Genomic DNA, 25,844 nt, shown 5'->3' with positions numbered 1-25,844 from the left:
CAACTTTCGGAATGCATCCGCGCACTTAATTTCGTTTTTCACACAAAATTTGATGCAGGTTCTTTGATCCATTTTTTTGAATAGGTAAAAATCGAAGACGAGCCGAAACACGTGCAAACAAAGTAGCTGTCAACAATTAACTGAACATTCAAAATGGCCGAACTCGTCGGCATGGGTGAGAGACAAGAATACCAACATATCGCAGCAAAAAAATCGAAATTCGAATATACGTAACCTGCGAAAATTCAAAATTCGCTATACTTTTTTGACCACACCTCGTAAATGTTATTAGGGGTACAAAGGCTTATAAGCATTTTCAAAGAGAAATCTTAGCAAATCATAAAACTGCTCCGTAATTGCTCCATAGTCGTACTTGTGTGTTGGTATGCATACTGTATAATACTTTCAGCAATAATTTTCTATTGTAAAAACTTATGACTGTAGCAATAAAGCCACTCCGCCAAGAATCCATTTAGCTGGCCGTTCACGAGTTCTCAAATTGAAGGTCCAGACGTAGGTACTGCCGCGCAATCTGTAATGAAAAAAGTAGTTTTTTTATGTATTTTTTTTTTGTGTGTAGCATGAAACAAGAGCAAGTCGAGTATACTGTATACTCGTCTTCAGATTTTGTCATGGAATCCCTTTTAGGTTTAAGTAACTTAAGTTCATTTCAAAATAAAAGTTAATTTTCTTTTGTGCCGTCAAACATGAATGCGTGAGGACAATAGGAAAATTATTGTACAACTCTACGATTAAGATATTTGGGGTGTTCAAAGTTCGTTTCGAATTGTGTCTGGAAATGAAGACGTCTATGTACATTAATTTAGCATCAAGCAATGCGCACTCTTTTCTAGCAGTCGTCGCTTGACTTTACTGGTGTTGCCAGATATTAATTCTTTGTCATTCCGATGATACGAGTAATATGCCGATTACAAGTGAACAAGGAAAGCTGTAAAATTGACGGTGCTTCGAAAATGCACTCGATTTATTAACGAAGGATTCAAGTAAGTATTGTTTTCATACTGAACATAGTTAATAATGGTTCTCATTCAATGGTGACGATGAAAATGAGGAGGACATCGTGTTAAGGAGTAGTCAGGTTTTTCAAAAAATTTGATTTTTTTAAAGTATAATATCTTAAAAATACTGTGTGAAAATTAGAAGTGAATCCGACAAATACTTTTCGAGTTATTCAACAATCAACAAAGGGCACCCGGGCGCTTCGGTTCGATAGCAAAACTTCCATTGCGTTTTTCTCAAAACTATGTTTTTTGAACTGGGGATCGCAGTAACTTAAAAACCGCTCGGTAGATCTCAATAAATGTATACTGCTTTTCAGAAACATAAAAAACGCGTGCCTGATGGAATGATATTTTTTTTTTTTTTTTTTTTTTTTTTTTTTAAATTAATTGGCGGTCTTTTTTCTCGAAAATCTGAAAAATATTTCCTGAGGACGCCATATTGTTAATTTTGAAAAAAAAGTTTCGATCAGGTACAAGATTATCTATTAATAAAATTAATTTCTCTTGTCCGATTGCTTTTAAACGAATCTCCGAAGACTTGTGGCTTAAAAAACATACCTTTGAGTATGATAAAATTTATGGCGCATACAGACACCGATGTTATCATAGTACCTGTTTGTTGCTTGTGAGATAGACAAAATTCAACAAAACTTGAGCCCGTAGAAAACAACTGCTTTGGTTACATACTACATGGTCCAATAAGTTCATGAGGTGAGGCATAGATGGCGGCGTCAATATCAAAAGCATATGGTATTTAGCGAGAACCGCCCTTTAGGAGCTACTTGTCAAATTTTCATGACATTTTGCCGATTAGTTTGTGAGTTACAGTCGTTTAAGTAAAGCTACTTTTGGTTTTGTGAATTCAAAAGAATTTCGTGTATTGATAAAACACTGTTTTTAATTAAAAAAAAAACACTGTAGAAACACACCAATGGCTAAGGAAGTATTATTCGGACTCCGCTCCGTCGATCGGAACCGTTGAACGATGGTTTCGTGAATTTAGATGCGGTCGTACGGGCACTGAGGACGCAGCGCGCTTAGGACGTCCAAATGAAGCAGTTGTTCCAGAAAACATCAAAAATATCTATCGTATCATTCTGAATGATCGTTAAGTGAAAGTGCGCGAGTTAGCAGAGGCTGTAAGCATATCGAAAGGGTCAGTAGGAACGGTTTTGCATGAACATTTGGGTGTGAAAAAACTAGTCGGAAGATGGGTGCCGCGTTTTCTCACAATCAACCAAAAACAACAACGAATAATGGATTCTGAGCATTGTTTGGAGCTGTTTCGCCGCAATCCAAGCGAGTTTTTGCGTCGATTCATAACAATGGACGAAACATGGATCCACCACTACACGCCACAGTCGAATAAACAGTCGGCAGAGTGGTTGGAAGCCGGACAAAGCCGACCAAAACGTCCAAAGACGCAACAATCGGCTGGAAAGGTCTTGGCCAGCATTTTTTGGGATGCTTGCGGTGTAATCTTCATCGACTATCTTGAAAAGGGTAAAACGGTCACCGGCGAGTATTATGCCAGCTTGTTGGACCGTTTGAACGACGAAACCATTTAGTAAAAAAAAGTTTTGTTCCACCAAGACAATGCACCGGCTCACAAATCAGCGATTGTCATGGCAAAATTGCACGAATTGCACTACGAATTGCTTCCCCATCCACCGTATTCTCCAGATTTGGCCCCCAGCGACTATTGGCTGTTTCCAAACATGAAGAGATGACTTCAGGGAAAGAGATTTCGATCAAATGAAGAAATTGAATGGGAAACAGACGCGTATTTTGAAAGACTTTCTATCGATCATTTTTCGAAAGGCATCAAAATGTGAGAAGACCGTTGGGAAAAGTGTATCGCTCTAGAAGGGACCTATGTTGAAGAATAAAATGAATTTTGGTTGAAAAAATGGTTTTTACCCTCTCACCTTATGAACTTATTGGACTATGTAGTATGTACTCAATATATCGGTTTGTGTGGGTTAGTGTTTGGTTGTATCGACACAATGTTGCCATTGATATTTTTGCATACTTTAAACACATCCGCGTTATCAGTTACAATTTTTTATTGTTCATTTATCTATAATTAACCTTATTCAACATTAATTTTTCAAAGTTTGGCAACACTGTTTTTTTTCATTTACTCACGAACACGATTTACAATACTACTTAACGGAACGGTGGTGATTTTTCATTGACATGGAGCTCTCATTATTTTATTCGTGTCAGCTGACACGAAACGTACGTTTACGTTGGTGAGTGTGAGTTCCATTAGACGGAAACGTAAGCCAGCTGCTCTAAGAGAACATTGCCGTCTCAATAAAGACGTCAATTGAAGTCTAGGTAGACCTGAGTATTTTAGTTTGTAAGAAGATGGGATATTAAACTTTTATTTACGTCATCAATACCAAGAAATAATAATTAAATAGTGCAGCCTCGGATAAAGTTGGAAATTTGTTGGGTAGTGTAATAGAAGATATAACAAATCGCAATTCTAATCGTAGCTTGTTTAATTTTATGGTTAGAATGGTTAGATCAACTCACTCTCCAACTAGTTTTCCTGGAAAGTTTACCACAAATTACTTCCTTATGGAGAAATTTATATTCTTGCCAATTTGGCGGTATTTTTCAACAACTCACAATTTAAAAACTAATAATAATACTCGCAATATTATTATATTGATGCTGACGATATACTAGTATATTTTAAATGTAAGTCTTCTTTCCAAAAAAAATTGCACGTATTTGTATGTGTGTGCCACTGTGCACGTATACTTATGTATATGGACATAAATTGAGTCTTACCTTGTCTTGTATAGAGGACACTCATAGCTACGTTGCGACTCCTGTTTGTCCTGCACAATAGATTTTATATAAATCACCGGCATGGCGCAAAACAGTTCCTTGGGTGGCAATGGTACAATGGAATTAAGCTGACAATTCCAACTGGCTCCATCCAAGTAGAGAGCATGCACGAGTGCGCCTTCAGCGGGTGGCAATCTGTGTGGGAGAATAAAAAATGCGCATACAAACTGATATAAAAAGTAGAGTCCTCGAGTACAGTATGCAGTAACCAGAGCTAAAATTTCAAGAAATACTGTGGTGACTAGTCTGGTAAAGTTATTTGTTCCTTGAAACTGTTTATTCTGGCATGAAAAAATAAAAGCAACTTGTCACGTAACCGAGAAAGAGACAAACTTAGTGCTTTCAAACTTAGAAAATTTATTCGATACAGAATTTTATTCCTACCGAACTCAGCTTGAACACCCCCGTAGTAAATTGTTAAGCATCATGGAATTGAACCACGAATCGTGAAATCGCTCCATTTTCATAAATATATAATGGGCCACTTCTCTACTCGCTATACTTGGGCTCTGCAAACTGGACGAAAAAGTTCATGCAGGGGACTTTTCTTGCTATAATTTTCCGAATGATGTTGGCATATCAAAATTCAAATTTTTCAAGAGAGATGCTCCTAAATGAAAATTTGGCAGTGCTTTTCCAATGCTACCAACATATGCCACTTGCTAACGCTTGGCGATTAGTAGATACCTAATGACTACATATAATAGACGTTCTCAGACCGAGCTTGGCAAAGTCACAATTTGATCTTCGGAATACTTTACATTATAGGATGAGACATGAATATTTTTCCATCACTTTTATTAATAAAAAAAAATAAGAAAAGTTGAAAAACTGGTTTATTTAAATACTTCCACGGCTGTCTTTATAGTGACCCATTCTGTCCCCCGAAATTTTCTATATATTTTCGTGAGTTTCGGTATTTATCCCAATTTCGCTTTCATATTTGAATTCTTAAATTGTCTCTAGAAAATTGTTCTTCTTTTTGATTGGTGCGGAAACTGCTTCTGTGATTTTTGCCGGCTTTAACAAAGCGCGGCAGACGTTTCTTTCTTGTGCTAATCGGCGCCAGTTGGACACACCAAGTGAAGCCAAGTCCTTCGCCACCTGATCTTTCCAACGCAGAGGAGGACGACATAGACATAGCGCAGCGAATAAAGATCCAGCGGCTACGTTGGCTGGGTCATGTGGTCCGAATGGATACAAACGCACCGGCTTTGAAAGTATTTGATGCGGTACCAGCTGGTGGTAGTAGAGGAAGAGGAAGGCCTCCTCTGCGTTGGAAAGATCAGGTGGAGAAGGACTTGGCTTCACTTGGTGTGTTCAATTGGTCAAAATCGGCCAGAATCGCATAAGCGGTTATCGCGCCAATTAAGAAGAAGAAGTATGGTGTCTGTATCTTATGTGTCGAAGAGAGCATGCAGTAGGAATCACTAAACCAATATTTCTACATTAAAAAATGGTTTATACTTACGTAATATCGTCTTTCTCCTTTTTCGTGACCTCGCAACTAAGACACATTCGGTCTAAAGGCAAATCATGCTTTCGTGCACTCTCTTGCATAATGGCCGTGAGGAAACTTTGAGGATTGAACAATCCCCCGAGCCAAATGGTACAGGGTAGCTTAAAATCATTAAGCCAACTCGATAATTCTTTTATACGATGCAACAAATCTCCATACCAACTTTGTAATCCCAGCGTGCTGGGATAAGCCAACTGAGACCAAGTTATCGGCACGCTATCATAGAAAATAGCATGATCCAGACGTTCCATATCGGGAGTTATGGTGAGTTCACCCTTTAAGCCTAACAGTAACTCGCGCAACGATCGCTTTATTTCACGTATCAGCGCATTCATGCGTTCACACTCCTGCAGCGCCACCACAACGAATGGCGTTTTACGCTCCACGCGATTCAGCAAGGCCTGTAAATTGAACTCATCCTGCATTTTATCGAGAAAGTCTTCGCTCATGATTTTCACAAGCTCCTCTCTAGGAGCACTACAATTTGTGCAAAGTTCAGATTCGCGTGGCTGTAGTTCGAATATGGTTTTAAGTAGTTGTTCGGAAGCACTGGTAAGGAAACCTATTTCTGCATTTGCATGCAGTCCATAGAGCACAGGTGATTCGGCCGGTAACATTTCGTCAATGTAGTTATGATAACCTTGATAGTCAAGATTAGGAGGTGCGACAAAACCCGGACACAATTCCAAATCGCCGTCAATTAGCTCTTGTTGCAATAACTCTTCGAGATATGTGCGACAGAGACGACGATCCCAGTCGTCCGTAATATGGCCACCATACATGATTTCACCGAAAAGGTACCGGAGATCCTCCCACGGTATGCGACTGCTGCCTTCCAAATAATTATGCAACACATTGGCCGAAATGATGAGATCGCTAACGTTGAAGGGATATGCCTTATTCCAGCCTTGTGGGCCGAATTTACAGCGCTCACCCGACACAGCATGAAAATAGCAAAGCGCAAAGAGTATGGCTTTGAACTCGGCCTCTTGTGTGCAAGTTTCCAAAGATTCTTGTGAAAAGTTGTCCCAAGCCTTGTGTAAATTGGCAGCCATTCCCGACGGTGGTTCATTGACAATTTTTAGTGACGACTCAAGTATGCCTTGCGGTATGACGTGATATTCTGGATCTGGTGCGGGCTCAGCACTGATAAACAAGCGAAAATTAGAATTGGTCTTGCCATCATTGACCTCATATTCGGCGGCAATGCGTTCGATTAATTTCTCTAGAGAAGGAAGCCAGTTAACAACTAAATGAATATTCTGCAGTACGATCCATTGCTTCTTATTGACCAAAGCATTTATAATTGCCTCTTCAGCTAGCTGCTCTTGGCCTTGTCCCAACGATATATTAATAAGCGAGTCGCAGTCCGCGCGAAAACCCAACTGCTGGCCAAGTTGCTCCACATCGCCTATGGGATTGACGCCGGGTGAGAGAATAAACAAAACCGGCGTATTGGCGTTAATTTCTTTGAATATTTCTGCAAAATTTGGTATCTGCGTTTTTGTGTATTCCTTGCCCATCGTAAGTTCCACAAATTGTCTGAAAAGGTACATATACGAGTATTTACGATTGACACATAAAATCTCATCTCATTATGTTTGAGGGTTAGGTTAGGTTAGGTTGATATGGTTGCCCAAGGAATGGGCACACTTGGACGAAGAAGGATTCGTCCTTTGTGATGCCATTATGGAGGGGTGAGGCGGGAGAGAAAGACCGATGGGTTACAGGGAGAGGGCGGGGAGAGATGGTGCTGGGATGGTTAGGAGCGTGCGGATTACGAACGATGACTATGCTTGCGTCGACCGCTTAATGCTGCTGATGAAATTCATCAGATTTTTAATGTCAGCACCAGCTATATCAGCAGGCGTGGCAAAAAAGTAGGAGCCAAGATGCCTAGATCTTAGCCCCGCCAGAGCAGGGCAGCTAAGGAGAAGGTGCTGAGATGATTCCACCTCACCCTCCATACATCCGGCGCAGAAAGGACTCGAGGCGATTCCAAGTCTCACAGCATGCATTCCTCGCGCATTGTGTCCTGTGAGAGAGCCCACGAGATTAGAGAGCTGATATTTTGTCAGCCTCAGAAGCTCGCCCGAGCGCCTCCGGTCCACACGTGGCCAGAAGGATTTCGCGACCTTACACTTTTGTGTACTTGCCCTGCGCTCGCTGAGTTGGTGCGATGCCCATCTTTCGAGAAGCAGATCGCAGGTAGTCAGGGGATTCCGATTCTCTCCCTTCGCGGGGAAATCACCTCGCATGTCCCTTGTCTGGCCAGCTCATCTGCCTCACAGTTTCCAGCAATGTCGCTGTGACCAGAAACCCAGATGAGGCTGATGTTAAAGAATTCGGACGCAGTCGAAAGTGAGGTCAAGCATTCCTTGACCAATTCCGAATGCACCGTCATAGACTCGAGGGCCCTTATTGGCGCTTGGCTGTCGGAGTAAATATTTACTTTCTTGACCGTTAATACGCATTTGAGCAGCCAATCGGCTGCCTCCTTGATTGCGGCTACCTCTGCCTGGAACACACTGCAGTGGTCCGGTAGCCTGAATTTGAGTCTGATGGGGAGTAGCCCTCCGTCCACTCCTCCCGTGACGGAATATAAGTAGAGAAGGTTCCGGTTGGACTAAACGAGGGTATACACTGATCCGTTGACAGAGGGATGAACTCAAGTTTCTGAGGATGCTTGAGTGCCCATAAGTGAGATTAAGCTTATAGCTCCAGCCCCACAGTCTGATTGCGGTACGCGAAGCGGCAATTCTGCCTGCGATGTCTACGGGTACCACATTTAACATTGCGTTGAGCGCCAGAGTAGGAGTCGTTCGAAGCGCCCCACTGATTCCAATTAGTGCCGACCTCTGAACTCTCTCCAGCTTCTTCACCAATGTCGTCTTCTCTATTGAGTTCCACCAGATTATGACTCCATATAACAAGATAGGCTTTACAATAGTATTATATAGCCAGAAAACAACTCTAGACGAGAGGCCCCATCTTTTACCAATTGTGCCCTTGCATCCATACAAGGCGATTGTTGCCTTCCTCACTCTTTCCTCAATATTGGGCTTCCATGTAAGCTTGCTGTCAAGGATAATACCTAGGTACTTTACCTTGTCAGAAAGCATCAGAGGAGCACCACCTAGTGAGGGAAGTTGAGCTCTGGGTATTTTATGCTTCCTCGTAAATAAGACGAGCTCCGTCTTAAGAGAATTCACCGACAGGCCGCAATCCGTTGCCCATCTAACAACTACGTTAAGATATCCCTGCATCAGGTTGTACAGAGTATCGACAAATTTTCCTCTGACGATTAATGCGACGTCATCCGCGTAGGCAACCACTCTGCAGCCCCCTTTCACCAGCTCCTCCAGCAAGTCATTTACGACAACGACCCACAGGAAAGGCGAGAGAATACCACCTTGCGGAGTGCCCCTACTCACCTGCCGGTGAATGGAGATGTCGCCCCATTCCGCCGCGACAGTTCTGTCGCTAAGCATTTTATAGATAAATCTGATCAGGTCTGTTTCGACCCCCAGTTTACCCAGAGACCTGGTGATTGCCTCCGGGAGGACGTTGTTAAAAGCCCCCTCGATATCGAGGAAGGCCCCCACCACAATCTCCTTCTGAGAAAGAGACTCCTCAATCTCTTTCACAATTGTGTGCAGGGCAGATTCCACCGATCTGCCCTTGTAATAAGCATGTTAGGTTTGTTTTTTCCTTGGTCTTTAGTGCAAATATTTTCATAGATATGTGCAGTATGACATTCAGATACATTACAAATATTTTCGATAACATATTTTATAGTTTAACAAAGCCAACTGAAATAACATGCCTGCGATTAGATACAAGCAGTTTATTAGTTATTCTACTATATTACATACTATTATGATTAAGTCATGAGGTAGGAATGTTTGAAGTATTGAAATTTTTTAAGTTATCGATAATTTTTTTGACAAAATCTTTGAATGATGTTATCAAACTAGCACACTTTCCACTTTGTTTAATATGTATAAAATGCTGGAATATCATACTGTGCACAGAATGTTGCGAGTCTCTGTCTTGCACTGTGAAAGCGTGGGTAGTCGTGAAAAAGATGATGCATACTCTGCACAGTGAGTTGGTCACACGGGCACCAGTCTTCGTCAATGATTTTGAATCGCTTTAAGTATGCCTCATTGAAGCCAGTAAAGAGCTGGGTCAATTCGAATGATATCTCAAAGAGTTATCGGTATAGTTGCGTATCTTCAAGAATTGGGCAGAAAGTCTTTGTAATGGAGCCAGTGGTATCGTCGGCTTACTCCTGCTGCCATGACTCGAATATTTTAAGACGAATTTGCCGTATAGCGTAGCTTAAAGGATTTGCAGTGTATACTCGATCAACTCCTTGATTTGCAGATTCTTTTGCCTGTTCATCTGCGCGCTCGTTTCCTTCAATACCGATGTGTGATTTGACTCAGTAAAAGTCAATTCTGTCTCCTAGGCGAAGAAGGCGCATGTGCTGATGAATTGATGCAATTAAGGGATTAGGATTGCTCCGATTTTGGATAGCTTCCAAACAAGAGCGACTGTCGCTATATATGACTAGTTTTTCTGTTTTCAATTCTTTCTGAGCCTACTTCAGTGCAGCGTCAATTGCTAGAGCTTCAGTCTGGAAGACAGTGCATATGTCAGGTAATTTAAATTTACGTGACGTCCAATCGTCACCTTGTTTATGAACGACAAAAGCTGATCCACAAGCGCCTGTTTCAAACTTGCTACCATCGGTATAGATGTGGGTCGCATTTGCGTCGATAATATTGTCAGCTGCCTGTTGTGATGCTATACTTTCCAAACGTATAGACTGACGCTCGGAAGGATGTAGTTGATTTTTTGGTGCAGTACGTTGTTCATGCATAACGTTTAATGTTTCATCATATACTCCAGATAATTTGACACTTTCGGTTTGCATAGTTTCATTTATCTTCAGATGCAGCGGTGTGAACCCTGCAAGCGCCAGAGACGAATTGGCCGGAACTGTGTGAAAGCCTTCCAATGCGTTAATTGAAGCAGGCTTGTCTGAATAGACATGAGCTTTAACATATCCCCACAAAAAATAATCTAAAGGCGTTATATCGCACGATCTGGGTGGCCAATTGACAGGTCCCGAACGTGAAATAAAATGTTCACCGAACTCGCCTCTCAACAAGTCCATTGTTTCGGGTGCTGTGTGGCATGTGGCACCCTCTTGTTGAATCCACATGTCATGCAAGTCAAGCTCTTGCATTTTGGGCAAAAAAAAGTTGGATAAATATCATTTCACGGTAGCGCTCACCATTCACAGTTACGTTACGATTCGCAGCATCTTTGAAGAAGTACGGTCCAATGATACCTCCAGCCCATAAACCGCACCAAACTATAACCTTTTCTGGATACATTGGTAGCTCTTGCAATTCTTCTGGCTGATCTTCACTCCAAAATCGACAATTCTGTTTATTTACTTACCCATTGATCCAACAATGAGCTTCGTCACTGAACACAATTTTTCGATAAAAAAGTGGATCTTCGGCCAACTTTCCAAGAGCCCATTTATCAAAAATTCTGCGTTGCGGTAGGTCGTTCGGCTTCAATTCTTGCACCAGCTGTATTTTGAAAGGCTTTACACCTAAATCCTTTTGCAAAATGTTCCACGTTGTTGAGTAACAGAGGCCCAATTGCTGCGAACGGCGACGAATCGATAATTGATGGTCATTATTAACACTGGCCGATACAGCTGCGATATTTTCTTCAGTTCGCACTCTACGTAAGCGTGTTGGTGGTTTGATATGCAATAATGTAAATTTGGTTCTAAATTTAGTCACAATAGCTCGAATAGCCGCTTCAGTGGGTCGATTAAACTGACCATAAAATGGAAGAAGCGCGCGATAAACTTTCTTAACAGAACACGCAAGCGCTGTTCGTTTGTAAGACGATTCATGATTAAATTATAGACCAAACTGAAGATGTTTGACTGTGAAACAAAACACGAAACGTACGTCAGCTGTTTAAACCAACTGTTTAAAAAGATAATAGCTAAAAAATCACCCGTTATAACGATCGTTGTGCTAGGGGCAACTTAATGACGCTGAGATTTGGAGTTGAGTATTGAAAAATACCGGGTGCAGCACCAATAGTATTTTTTATTAAAATACACGCTTTAATTGTTCGATTCACCATCGGGAATTGGAACGTTGCGAATCCACTTGTGCTAACAGTTCTAGTACCGGTGTATGGTTCAGATAAGAGTGCAATGTCTACATCATGTGAAGCAATATATTGTATTAGCTTATTGTGTGCTTCCTGGCTTAACAACCATACTCAATACGTGAGTTGATTCGCTGCTGCATAAATTTGATTTGCGGGCAATGTTTAGTGCTAACCGCAGAATGCTTTTCATCTACTTTGACGCTGGTTTTTTCGTTTCCCGAAGCATATTTGAAGCATTTGAGCTTAGATGCATCATTTTTATCTGGGCAATCAGCATGCTGGTGATTTTTGCTTGCACAGTGGGAACAAGGAGTTATTGTATCAGTACATTTAGTTTTGGTATGGCCAAATTGCAAACATTTAAAGCATTGTATGAAGGCACTGAAGTCAGATACATTTACTCGTTGCATTTCGAAAATTCCCTGATACCTCTAATACTGCATTATAAAGTGTCTCCGGATTTCGGCGGTTCCTGCGGCCAAAGTGATATATGATATCGTCATCGTGTTTAATTTCCGAACTGATTTACTATGATGTTAATCAGATCACTTACTGGAATTTCGTTTGATATTCCTCTCGGAATGACTAAGGGGCGCTTATTTATTGCATTCTCCGCTTTGAGATTAGTAACTTCTGAAAGTTTTCGCAGTTAGGTTAGGTTAGATTAGGTTAGAGTGGTTGCCCATAGGATGGGCACACTTAGACGAGGAAATAAAATTCATCCTTTGGGATACCATTGCAGGGTAAATAAGGTGAAGGAAACCGATAGGACGAAAGAAGAGAGAGAAGGAGCTGGGGCGAAGGAGGGGGGTATGTCAGCATATAATAAATCGTGTAATTTTAAAAGTTACTCATTCCTAAATGATTGTTCTTCAATGAGACTGGTCTGTATCATTCACTCACCTCATGGCATACAACATTCTGTCCGGACGTAAGGCCCGTATAATACACAGTTTCTGTAGGGGCGTACGATACTTCCACTCGCCCGGAAATTGCTCTCGTTCTGGTGCTGCACTGGCAAGGAATTTATTCCATCTTTTTGGATAGTTTTCCAAGTCCTTGTCAATGCCATAAAAATGTTCGATAGCGCCCAGTGACTTTATGCCTCCCCAAGCCTTACGACTAACAAATTCCAGAGGAGACAGTGAATTTGGGTCATGTGGAAAGCGCAGCAAGAAATCAAATTCATCTTTGGAAATCTGTCCAGCTGCGTTTTGAATACGCAGGATCATATGTGATGTGAACGTCAATTTATCGGCTTCGAAGAGTCCACGCATTGTATAGATAAATGTTTGCAGCGTGATGGAGGCCACCAGATGATTTACGCGACGCTCGTGATTTTTGCTCTTTGGTGCATTGGCAATTGCATTCTTGAAAACATTCATAAAGGACTTGAGTGAGAATTTGTAGATCGGATTTATACGACTGAGATCGGTTAATACAAAGTAAAGTATGGCTGCGCGCTTTGCTGCCGCACGATACATATTTCGTGCTTCGTCAATTTGTGCGCTCGTTATGAGCGCTTCTCTCACCTTCAGCTCAATCTCATCTACTGTGTGCTTGGTCGCCTCTAGATTTATGACAAGCGCATGATCGTCCAACACATTCGTACTGGCTGATGCTAAACGCACAAGTAGCTCATCCTCCAAGGCTTTCAGTGAAATCTTGAATTTATTCTGTTGTACAGTTACGTCAATCTTCATTTGCTCTAAATCAGGCCGCTCGATTTTCACAACTTCAGCGAGTAACTGCTCTTCCAGCCCATCCGGAGTGACTGTAAAGTTGATTAGTGTAGTTTGTGCCTGAATTTCAGGCTTGTAATGTGGATTCGGTAGTTTGGTATGCAACAGCAGTCGAAAATTGCTATTAAAGTCCATTTCCTTGCCACCGATGCGTATATAACGCCCCTTTTTTATTAAAGCTCGACTGAGTAGTGGTTCCAATACAGTGTCTATCGATTCACCAATTTGCTCAATCAGCACAGGATTGCCATTAGCCATTGATTTTTCTAACACATCTAAGAAACCCTTTTGATTAAGACGTATAATAACGAGCTCATCTCCGTATCGATTTTTGATCCATTTTATGCCTTGACTGTAAAGGAGAACATTAAAAATATACATTATTGATAAAGAAACACTAGAGACTACATATATTATAGGCAAATTTAGTAATGTATACGTCCCTGTAGAGCACAGGGACACGCCTCATAGAACGCTTAAATGAAGCTTTGAATAGCAACGTATAATTGACAATACGGTATTACTAGAAGAGAACTAGGAAAAAAACAGTCAAAAAGAAAGAGATAGTGAAACTTTGAACAATATTATTCTTCTTGTTGACTGGCGCGATAACCGCTTACGCGATTCCGACCGACTTTATCAAGGCGCGCCGTTTCTTCCTCGTGCTAACCGGCGCCAGTTGGACACGTCATGTGAAGCTAAGTTTTTCACCACCTTTCTAACGTTGAGAAGACCTTCAACTCCCTCTGGACCCACCAGCTGGTACCGCATCGAATACTTCCAGAGCCGAAGCGTTTGCATCCATTCGGACGACATGACCCAGCCAACAAACCCGCTGGATCTTTATTCACTATGCTATGTCTATGTCGCCATAAAGCTTACACAGCTTATTGTTCTATCGCCTACGATACTCGCTGTCACCAACATGCAAAGGTCCAAAAATCTTCCGCAGAATCTTTCTCTCAAATACTCCAAGGGACGCCTCATCGAATATTGCCACAACTAAGGTTCTGCGTCATACGTTAGGACGGGCATGATGAGAGCCTTATAGAGTGTTAATTTGAACAATTTTATAATATAGAATTGTGCAAAAGAGTCTGCGTGCTGATGAGATAATTTCTTGAAATACATCCCAGATAGACCCTCAGGGTTGTTGTTCGTTTTATACTTAGCATATCAGTATATCCACGCATATATAAAGGGTTTTCCAATAGCGGGTGTTATTTTGAATAGCCCGCTATTTCGGTAGATGTCACTTTTGAAGCTGTCATTTTTTGATATTTGACAAATATAAACTACGCCATTAAAATTCACTATAAAAAATGATAAAAATTTGGCAGAGATGGTTCGTAAAACTCGAACATTTTTGGGTCATCGTGAAGCACCTTGTCGGACCGCAATACAGAAATTGGTGAAAAATTCGAGCTGTTGGGGCAAGTTAGTGATGTGAAGAATAAAACCCGTGCACGTCGCTCAAGAACAGCCGAAAATATTGCTCCTGTGACGGAAAGTGTTGAAGAAACCCCATTTTTGTCCATTCCTCGTCGTTCGTTGGAATTAGGCATTCCACAAACGTCATTACACCGTATTTTGCTTAAAGATTTGGGTATTAAGGCTTATAAAGTCCAGTTAGCACACGAACTCAAGCCGGCCGATCATCAACAACGTCGTATCTTTGCTGATTGGGTCGTTGACATGCATGAAAATAATCCGGAATTCCATCGAAAAATCATCTTGAGTGATGAGGGCCATTCCCACCTCGGTGGCTTCGTCAACAAGCAAAATTGTCGGATCTGGGGCTCAGAAAATCCAGAAATCCCTGTTGAAAAGCACATCTCTCCTTAACGTGTGACTGTTTGGTGCGGCTTATGGTCCAACGGAGTTATGGGACCTTACTTTTTCGAAAATGATGCTGAAGCAACAGTTACGTTGAATGGATTGCGCTATCGAGAGATGATTAACAATTTTTTATAGCCGGAAGTGGATGGGATTAATCTGGACAATGTTTATTTTCAACAAGTCGGCGCTACGTGCCACACAAGCAACGAAACCATTGATATTTTACGGGATTAACGCCTCTTATTGGAAAACCCTTTATATATATATATATGTCACGGTGATATGCATGCGTATATATATATCAGAAGGCATGGAGTATAAGAAATCATTGTCAGATGGATTCACTCTATGCTTATCACAGATGGATGAAGCGATAAAGGAGTCAAGGTGGAGGTTAAGAAGGGCTGCCCACAGGGCGGTGCATTCTCTCCCCTACTTTGGTGCTTCGTTCTGAACTCTTAACAATCTGCAGGAAATTGGACACTTTCAAGCTTATGCGGATGATGTATGCGTACTAATCTCAGGGCCGTCCCTAGTACCTATATGCAACAAAATGCAGGTAGCCCTAAACAAAATTGATCATTGATGCGAATTTGCATAGTCTATCGGTGAACCCCATAAAAAGTGCCTTGCTACTTTTTACTAAGAAACGCAATATGGAAGGCCTGTTACTACCCGCCTTAAAAGGAGTAACACTGCAACTGTCTTCTGAGGTCAAATACTTAGGGGTAATACGTATTGTAGATTGTAAGTTGACCTGGAAGACGCACGTCGAGCAGAAGGTCGCTCGAACACTAAAAGTCTTCTGACAGTGTAAGAGAGCCGTTGGCAAGAAATGGGGTGTAACACCGGGGATAGTACACTGGTTGTACATCACCCTGATTATACCCATTATTAAATAAGCCTCTGTAGTCTGGTGGAAGGCTACTATGATTAATTCCAGACTAAAACCCCTAAACAGGCTACAGAGAAGTGTGCGCTTGGGTATCACCCGTGCTATGAGTACGACATCTGGCGATGCCCTTAATGCCATCCTGAACTTGCAACCTCTAGATCTTCAAATACAGAAGAAAGCAATGAAGGCGGCGTACAAACTCAACTCACGGAGTCTGGGGAAATGAAGAAAACACTGGCCTCTGTCAGATTTGCCACAAGTTGTCGGAGCGGTGCACACTGTTCTCGATGCCAGCGGACAATCGGGTGCCTTACATTAGCTTCGGGGAAGTATGGCGTTTTGATTCCAGATAGAGATTAATGGTTAAGTCCAGATTAATAGGCTCAGGGGATTTCAGTACACTTTCTACACCGACGGATCCAAAACCAGCGATGGTAGCGGATCTGGATGGTACTTAAACGAAGACACTAAGTACTCCTACGCTACAGAACAGATGGCTATCAATTCCTCCGTCCAACTTCGACTCGTTCGCAAACAAGTTCACTAGATTTCGATTCCACATGCTACACCTCTGTTACTTCTCCCTCTAATGTCTATGGGACCCAATGATAAGCTCTAGAGCAAGGGTGGCTCGAAAATGCAATTATTTGCACTTGCCGGAGCTGTTTACGGTAACTATTTATTCTCCAGAGAGTTTTATACAAGAGCATTGGCTTTATTCTGGTGCAATAAAAGGTGATTGGCGCCATCTCTTACCTAGGGTCCCCTGTAACAAAACAAGGTAACTAATGCGTCCTTAATTCTTTCCATTATATGAGGCAAAATTAACAGATCAGTTCTTATTAGAAGCAGGGATCATTCGACAGCTTTTCAGACTAGATCACCAACTTTTATGAAGACTATGCCAAACGATCAGCGAACGCTGATTTGAGCACATAGACCTGAAGACAGATCGTTTATTGGTCTCTAGATAGATCATTTATTTGTTTTATCGAACGATGTTGGATACATAGGCGAATGAGTGAATTCGAACGAGGACAACTTGAAGCAACTCTAGCCATCAAGAAAACAGTTAGTGCTTTCTAGAACCCATAAGAATTACTTAAGAATTTCAACAGAGAACCACTCTACTTATAAATGCTGCACAATCCGCTTTCGCGCTGCATGAAGAGCGCATTCTCCAAGTCTCATCAGCATTTCAGCTTTGAAGGCATTACATGCTATATACTATATACTCACTTAGTGGTGGGAGGGAAATTCTGACTCTTCGCTGCGTTTGAAAATCAAAATGTAGAAGGATTTGACTCCACTTGGCTTTTCGAATTGGCATGAGGAAAAATATATATCACAACGACCAATAGGGGACAAACTCACATACCTAACTAATTTGGCTCTACATAACTATTTTCGCTCTATTGCATTAAAAAGCTATAGCACTGGGGCTTATTCACGATATCCTTGCTTCTTGTTTAATTTGAATAAATTTTATACGAAAATTTAATTCATTTTCCCACAAAAAACCATACAAATCCAAGTTTCAAACTTTGCGCAGAACAAAAAAAAAATCACAAATTTTCTTCAAAATTTCAAGCTTTTTAATCACAATTTTTAGAAAAATTTCAGGTATTCGGGTTTTTAATATAGTTAACTCAATTTTGGTATGGAAAGTGTAGGTTTTAAGTGACTCAAAAATTGCGTTTATTTTTGACAATTTTTTTTTTAGCGGTCTTTTGTAGTTTCTCTATATCACGAATGTTCAACATTTTTTTATATGGAAGAAAACACCTCATACCGTCAACAAAAGAAAAAAACTTTCAAAAATAATAATAAAAAAATACGTTCTAAAAATTCATACGTCATCTTATTTATTTATACAGTCTGTTTAAGGGGGGAAGCTGGTCTAGAATTTTGAAAAAATCGAAAAATTTTTTTTTGTCTTAAAAGGTGCTTTAGGGTCTTAGAAATAATATACCAAATGAGGGATGCCAGCAAAAATGTCTAAATGCCCAAATTTTTCATTCGACGGCAGTGCCTCGCAGGTATGCCCCGAACGCTACTTACAACTTTAAACGCGTTTTTCTCGAAATCACTTTTTTTAAACTGGCCGAAGACATAACTCGAACAAATCTTTACCGATTCTTACGAAATTTTGACAATACATTCGAAATACCTTTCTCCGGAGACGTACGTAGGATTTTTTATTTATATTACATAGATTTTTTTTTTAATCAACAATTTTATGTCGCTCTTTATAGTGAAAATTGTAACTTTTTGTTCAAACGTGCACCATTTCGCGAAAAAACAAAATATCGAAAAAATCCTACGTACGTCTCTTTCTGTTGTTATATAGAAACTAAAAAAATTTTATTTTTTGATCCAGGACAAAAATTAAGGAGTTTACGTCTTCGGCAATGGACCCACTAGAAAAAAGGCGCCTTAGGAGAACTGCTGGACAGCGGCCATTTTGAAATTAATTCAGACGAAAAATTTTGTATTTGTACCATGAAAGCTATATTATTAAACCTATTTCACAGATTTTCGATTGATTCCTTTGTTGAGTCAAAATAAATTCATAAAATATGCCCATTTTTTGCGCTCTAGACCAGCTTCCCCCCTTAACAGAAGCGCGACCGCCATAACTTGGAAACAGTCGGCGCACTTGCGTATCGGCACCCACTTCATTGTTGACAGTTATAATTTCGCGGTTGTAAAATATTTCGTATATTTAGGAACCAGCATTAACACCTTTCATAATGTCAGCCTGAAATCTAACGTAGAACCTCTCTTGCCAAACAAGTGCTACTTTGGACTAAGTAAGCAAATGAGTAGTAAAGTCCTCTCGACGAACAAAACTAACACTCTTCAACGCTTACATCATGCCCGTCCTAACGTATGGCGCAGAAGCGTGGGCGATGACAACATCCGATGAAGCGTATGAGAGAAAAATTTTGCGCAAGATTTTTGGACCTTTACACGTTGGCAACGGTGAATATCGCCGACGATGGAACGATGAGCTGTATGAGCTTTACGACGACATAGACATAGCGTAGCGAATAAAGATCCAGCGGCTGCGCTGGCTGGGTCATGTCGTCCGAATGAATACAAACCCTTTGTCTCTGAAAGTATGATATTTGATGCGGTACCAGCTGGTGGTAGCAGAGGAAGAGACCTCCTTTGCGTTGCAAAGATCAGGTGGAGAAGGACTTGACTTCACTTGGTGTGTCCAACTGGCGCCGATTAGCACGAAAAAGAAGCGATTTGTTAAGCTCGGCCAAAATCGCGTAAGCGGTTATCGCGCCAATTACGAAGAAGAGAGGTGGTAATGATGCTTTTTGGTAAATTTGACTCATTACCTGCCTTCAAATTGGCGGTAAACACAAATAAACGAGCAATAAACAGGGTGTGTACATAGGAACACTACTTTATATCGTTTTTCATACGCGGAACTCATCTTCTAAAAACAACGTACGCTTTCCAAATTTCTCATACAAGTAATAAATTGCAGAACTCGTATTGTGAAAAGGATGCACCTATTTTGAGGCATTTAAATTGTTTTTATAACTGAGCTCTAAGTTTGAATTTCGTCGCTCACGCTTTTGTGACATACTGTATCTTATTTTTCTCTGTGGCTTTCAAATATGGTGAGAATAAATACCAATGCAATAAAGAAATTGCTAAAATATTATACATATATGCACCTACACATAATGCAAGGTGACACACAATTAATCACCCTGTCGGAAGATTTGTAATTTTTGCAAATGGCGTCGTACGGCAATTACACAAACAGACAAGCAATGGAGCGCATAAAGGTCCAAATAAAGACTCAAAATAAAAAAAATAAAAAAAGTAAAAAACAAAATAGGATGATTAATTTTAAATATGAATAAATCTTACAGCTGAGGGTCAATCATCAGTGGCCAGCGGGTGGAGTGGGTTAAAATGGTTGCATTTTCTGTTGACATGCGATCCACGGGTAATCCTTCATTATTCCATGTCGCAACTTGTGCATCGTCGGTCAGAAGTGTCAGAGGATCAACACCCATTGTGTGCGGCACAAGAGGCTATTCATGCACAATATATAAAAATAAACAAATTAAAAAAAGTCATAGATAATTTTCTACAACACAATTTGTCCACTATACTCACACATACAAAGTGTTTCAAGCATTCACGTTTTTACCTCAATTTTAGCGAAGCTCGTCATCCACATCTTCTGCTGCAACTCTTCCCGGTAGCGTCTTGTAAAGCAGCCAACATATGACAAGAAGGAGGAAATTAGCAAGATATCGCCAGGTAGTGTACCAATTTTTTCTTGTAAGCTGCTTATTGGCGGCAACAGCAAGCAAAATCAGTAGCATCCGCAGCGGGAGCAGCAGTTGAAAAGAGAAAAAATAAAAGATGAAACCTTAATAAATATGTATGGGTAAAAGCCAAGGGCAGGCAGTCTTCGTAGAGACGGAAGTCGAAGTTAATGCTCTTAAGCAAGGGGAAATTGAAAAAATAATGACCTCAACCTCAAACGACGGGCAGTGGATGATGTGCGATGGCGGACAGCGCTTTAAGGATGCCAGGATGCAAGGATGCACGGCTGCATTTTAATATTTCGTATGATGGTGCATGTATGTATGTATGTATATGTAAGCCCTTATATGCATTTATTTAAGACTATCACTAATTTGTTGCATGTTAATGAATTTTCGATTAGAACAAATATTATAAAAGCTTTGCTTAGAGCTCAATAACTTTTGATCAAAATTTTCCACAAATGTGAACTTAATATTAAATTATAATAATCTGCATATTTATATTAGCACGTACACACACATGCACAAATATACATGCACAAAGAAATCATGCTTCTCTAATTTAACGTTAAATTTCTGTTGAGTTTGTCTGGATACGTTGGCAGAGGGGCAATTTTAGCACTTGAATGAGCAAAGCAAATGGTAAAACTCAATTTTAATTAAAGACTTTACTAATATTATAATATTCCTATGACGTGCGCTTAATTTTAATATAAAACTTTGCATCTGCAATTCAATGAACACAGCCCGGGCATCAGTAATGAGTTGAGATTATTGCACATTCATTAAAGAAACAAAAATCAAATGAAAGTTTATGTTTTAAGGTTTTTTCCAATGCTTATGAAATTCAAAATACTTCCATTAGTTCTAGTCGAAATTTGAAATCGTGCTATTGACTTTATTTCGTTTGTGTTTTATGCGTGCTTTTCGCAAGTAACTTCTTTAGTGACGTCATGAAAATTAGTGACTCCCTTCAGTTGATTAGTCACTAGAGATGAAACCTGGAGATTTGTGTATGATTCCGAGCCCTGTAAACAAAGTTAGCAGTGAATGGAGAAGGAAAGCGTGTATGTCCAAGTCACAATTGACGGCAATGTTTATTTTTTGTTTCGATATCAGCCGCAGCATTCATCGCCAATAAGTTCATGTCGCTCAGATCGTGACTGTACAGTTCTATGATGGCATCCTGAAGTGACTGCGGTTATTACTCTTCGCGTGTTTGGCGCGAATTCGTCGAACATGGCAGGACCTTGCACCACAACAATGCCCTAGCTCCTTCCCCGTTATGGTATTTGTGGTAAAGTTTTTTGCGAAAAAAGGATTTCTAATATTTCTATATCGGTCTCTGTTCTTCCTTTTTTTCTCAAGATGAGGTCGCATCTCAAAGAAACTCGTCATGGCGACGTACAGATCAATTTCGGAACTGAAGAGATTCACTTCGGAGGATTAACAAGGATGAGTAAGCAACGTTGGAATTGATTTTTTCAGTTGATAAAGTTTTTTATCTAGGAACCAGCATTAACACGATGCCTTGAAATCCAACGTAGAATCTCTAAGTAGGCAATATGCAGTTCCTCTCTCGACGAACAAAACTAACACTTTATATGTCGCTCATCATGCCCGACCTAACGAATGGCGCAGAAGTTTGGACGATGACATCATCCGATGAGGCGCACCTTGGAGTGTTAGAATTAAGGATTCTGCAGCAGATTTTTGCACCTTTGCGTGTTGTCGACGGCGAGTACCGCAGGCGATGGAACAATGAGCAGTATGAGGTTTACGATGGCATAAACTTGGCGCAGCGAATAACGATCCAGCGCCTTCTTAGGCTGGGTCATGTCGTCCGAATGGATACAAACGCTTCGGCTCTGAAAGTATTCGATGCGGTACCAGCTGGTGGTGGCAGAGAATGAGAGAAAGACATGATTTTACTTGAAAAAAATTTCCGGTCTTGGTCTATCCCCTGAATCTCCCTTCCATTATGTCCTTCTTTAAGAGTGGCAATCAAAATGACTTTAGAAATTATAGGCCTATTTCAAAGCTACCGTCTGTTTCCAAAATTTTGAGCCCGCGTTCAATGCAAGATTGAGATTTGCGGTTAAATCTTTAATTTGCTCAAATCAACATGGGTTTCTTGCTACCAGATCAATAGTATCTAATCTGGCTGTTTTTAGTGAAGACTGTATTGATTATTTCTGTGCTGGTTTGCAGGTCGACTACATTTACACTGACTTTTCGAAAGCCTTCAACAAAGTTTCTCATATAATAGAATCTTAATTAAAAAATTAGCTTGTTTTGGCTTTCGTTCTGCATTTCTGTAATGGATAAACTCTTATTTGAGCAATAGACCTTGTGTTGTAACAATTGATGGTATTTCATCTACTCCCTTTGCCCTGCCGCAAGGATTTACTTCAAAATCTTTTTCGATGTTGGGCTTCGCCAGACGTAACGCCACGAAGTTCTTTGATCCCAATACCATTAAGTTACTCTATGCATCATTTGTTAGGTCTCATTTAGAATACGCTGCTTTTATTTGAAGACCATGTAGTCAGCAAGCTATCAATAGAATAGAGCGTGTGCAAAAAATATTTCTTAAACATGCCCTTCAGTCTATGAATTTTACTGATCTCACGCCATCTCAAGTCCTTAGAAATTCATAGGTCTATACTGTGTCTGTATTTTACTCATAATGTTTTTACTGTAGTCATTGATTGTCTCTACTTGTTGGAAGGGATTCGATTTAATGTTCCACAGCGATCTCTTGGGAACCTCTGCCCTTTTTCTGGGGAGAACTTTAAACCTAAATCTGCCAGTAATGCTCCCGTTTTTACCTTGTTGTTCTCGTTTGTTAGCTTTCAAGAGTAGCTTTTTTAAATCTCTTTGGGTATTTCAGCTGCGGGTCAGTTGTGCTCTAGGGTCCAGTGTTACCTGTTACCAGTGCTATATATTTGGGGTCCAATTATTATTTTAAGTAATTCTTAATGCCGGAGGATGGTTCCATGTGTAGAAGTCCACGCAAGTGGGGAAAGTTACTGATCGCCATTCACTTGGGAGTGGCCAGGACGATTCTTCTACATATGGTCCAAGCAGCTCACAACGTCCGGGATTAGCCCACGTATCCTCTGGTTAGCTTCCGAACACCCGTCCGGGAGTGAGCTAAAGTGAGAAGGCGAAGCATCCCAGCATAGCTGGTTGTGCGCTGGGTTTGGGACCCGCCACTTAAAAAGCCCCCCCAATGAAAACAGCAACAAAGCCTCGGATGAGAACTTCCAACACTGATGACGACCCCTGCAAACGAAATAAGGAATACGATTTGAGGGCATGCACCTGGAATGTCCGGCCCCTTAATGGGGAAGGTGCCTCTGCCCGGCTGGTTGATGTCCTCGTGAGAGTAAAGGCTGACATCACTGCCATCCAAGAGATGCGATGGACGGGGCAAGGTAAGAAAAACATAGGACCTTGCGACGTCTACTACAGCTGCCATGTAAAGGAGCGCAAATTCGGTGTCGGATTTGTTGTGGGAGAGAGACTTCGTCGCCAAGTACTGTCGTTCACTCCGGTGGACGAGCGTCTCGCAATAATCCGCATCAAAGCGCGATTTTTTAACATCTCGCTAATTTGCGCCCACGCATCGACGGAAGAGAAGGACGATGCGACCAAGGATTCTTTCTATGAGCGCTTGGAACGTTCCTATGAGCGCTGCCCCCGCCACGACATTAAAATCGTGCTTGGCGACTTCAACGCCAGGGTGGGCAAGGAGGGAATTTTTGGTCCCACAGTCGGAAAATTCAGCCTGCACAACGAAACATCCGGTAACGGACAGAGGCTGATCGACTTCGCCGAGGCCCGAAACATGGTAGTCTGCAGCACCAGATTCCAGCATAAAAAGATACACCAAGCTACCTGGCTGTCTCCTGATCGAAAAACGCGAAACCAGATCGATCATGTTGTGATAGATGGAAGACACGCTTCTAGTGTATTAGATGTACGTACGATCCGAGGAGCCAACATCGACTCGGATCATTACCTTGTTGCAGCCAAACTGCGCACACGCCTCTGTGCAGCAAAAAACGTACATCTACCTACGCAAAGAATGTTCGACATCGAAAAGCTGCAATCACAACAGACAGCCAGAAGATTCGCCACTCGATTCTCACTCCTGCTCTCGGAGAGCACTGCCCAACACACCGGCATGCGCGAGCAATGGAGCAACATTTCTCGTTCCCTACGTACCGCCGCCGAAGAAGAAATCGGATTCCGGCGAGCCCGAAAAAACAATTGGTACGACGAGGAATGTCATGCTGCCGCCGAAAGAAAAGATGCCGCCTATAGAGCCACGCTGCGATCGGGCGCAACGCGAGCCATGTGGGATCGCTACAGAGAGCTGAAAAAGGAAGAGAGACGTATTATCCGACAGAAGAAACGAGAGGCCGAAATACGTGAGTGCGAGAAGCTTGAGATGCTGGCCAATAGGAACAACGCCCGAAAATTCTACCAGAAAGTTCGGCGGCTTACAGAAGGTTTTAAGACCGGGGCGTTGTCCTGTAAGAACAAAGACGGCGATCTGGTGACTGACGTACAGAGCAATCTTAAATTATGGAGGGAACACTTCTCGAACCTGTTAAACGGTGACAGCTGCACATATCATAGAGAATGTGAAGATCCCCATACCCCAATCGTTGACGACGGAATTGTCGTTCCGTTACCCGACCATGACGAGGTGAGAATAGCGATAACGCGGCTAAAGAACAACAAAGCCGCGGGCGCCGACGGACTGCCGGCTGAGCTATTCAAACATGGCGGCGAGGAGCTGGTAAGGTGCATGCATCAGCTCCTATGCAAAATATGGTCGGATGAAAGCATGCCTGCCGATTGGAATTTAAGTATGCTCTGCCCAATCCATAAGAAGGGCGATCCTGCAATTTGTGAAAATTACCGCGGGATTAGTCTTCTAAATATCGCCTATAAGGTTCTAGCGAGCGTATTGTGTGAAAGGCTGAAGCCCACCGTCAACCAACTGATTGGACCTTATCAGTGTGGCTTCAGACCTGGAAAGTCTACCATCGACCAAATATTCACAATACGCCAAATCTTGGAAAAGACCCATGAAAGGAGAATCGACACACACCATCTTTTCGTCGACTTCAAAGCTGCATTCGACAGTATGGAAAGGAGTTACCTGTATGCCGTGATGTCTGAATTTGGTATCCCCGCAAAACTAATACGGCTATGTAAGATGACGTTGCTCAACACCAGCAGCGCTGTCAGAATTGGGAAGGACCTCTCCGAGCCGTTTGATACCAAACGAGGTTTCAGACAGGGTGACTCGCTGTCGTGTGACTTCTTTAACCTGATGTTGGAGAGCATCGTACGAGCCGCAGAACTTAATCGCTCAGGCACAATATTTTATAAGAGCGTACAATTGTTGGCGTATGCCGA

General features: G+C 41.5%; 1 protein-coding gene across 1 annotated transcript in view; it reads right to left on the bottom strand.

Annotated features, from left to right (window-relative positions):
* Positions 1–297: 297 nt before the first annotated feature.
* The window catches only part of LOC128871924 (dynein beta chain, ciliary), a 141,884-nt gene continuing 116,337 nt past the window's right edge, over positions 298–25,844 (bottom strand). The window contains exons 30-35 of the mRNA XM_054114105.1: positions 20,282–20,420; positions 19,996–20,162; positions 12,526–13,716; positions 5,359–6,948; positions 3,828–4,022; positions 298–532 (exon numbers count right to left, since the gene is read on the bottom strand). Coding sequence (XP_053970080.1) covers positions 433–532; positions 3,828–4,022; positions 5,359–6,948; positions 12,526–13,716; positions 19,996–20,162; positions 20,282–20,420 — 3,382 coding nt within the window. The 3' untranslated portion in view covers positions 298–432. The remainder of the gene's footprint in view (positions 533–3,827; positions 4,023–5,358; positions 6,949–12,525; positions 13,717–19,995; positions 20,163–20,281; positions 20,421–25,844) is intronic.

This window comes from Anastrepha ludens, chromosome 2 (genome assembly GCF_028408465.1).
Source record: "Anastrepha ludens isolate Willacy chromosome 2, idAnaLude1.1, whole genome shotgun sequence".
Lineage (NCBI taxonomy): Eukaryota > Metazoa > Arthropoda > Insecta > Diptera > Tephritidae > Anastrepha > Anastrepha ludens.
Note: the sequence above shows the minus strand (reverse complement) of the source record. Positions and strands in the feature narration are given on the sequence as shown.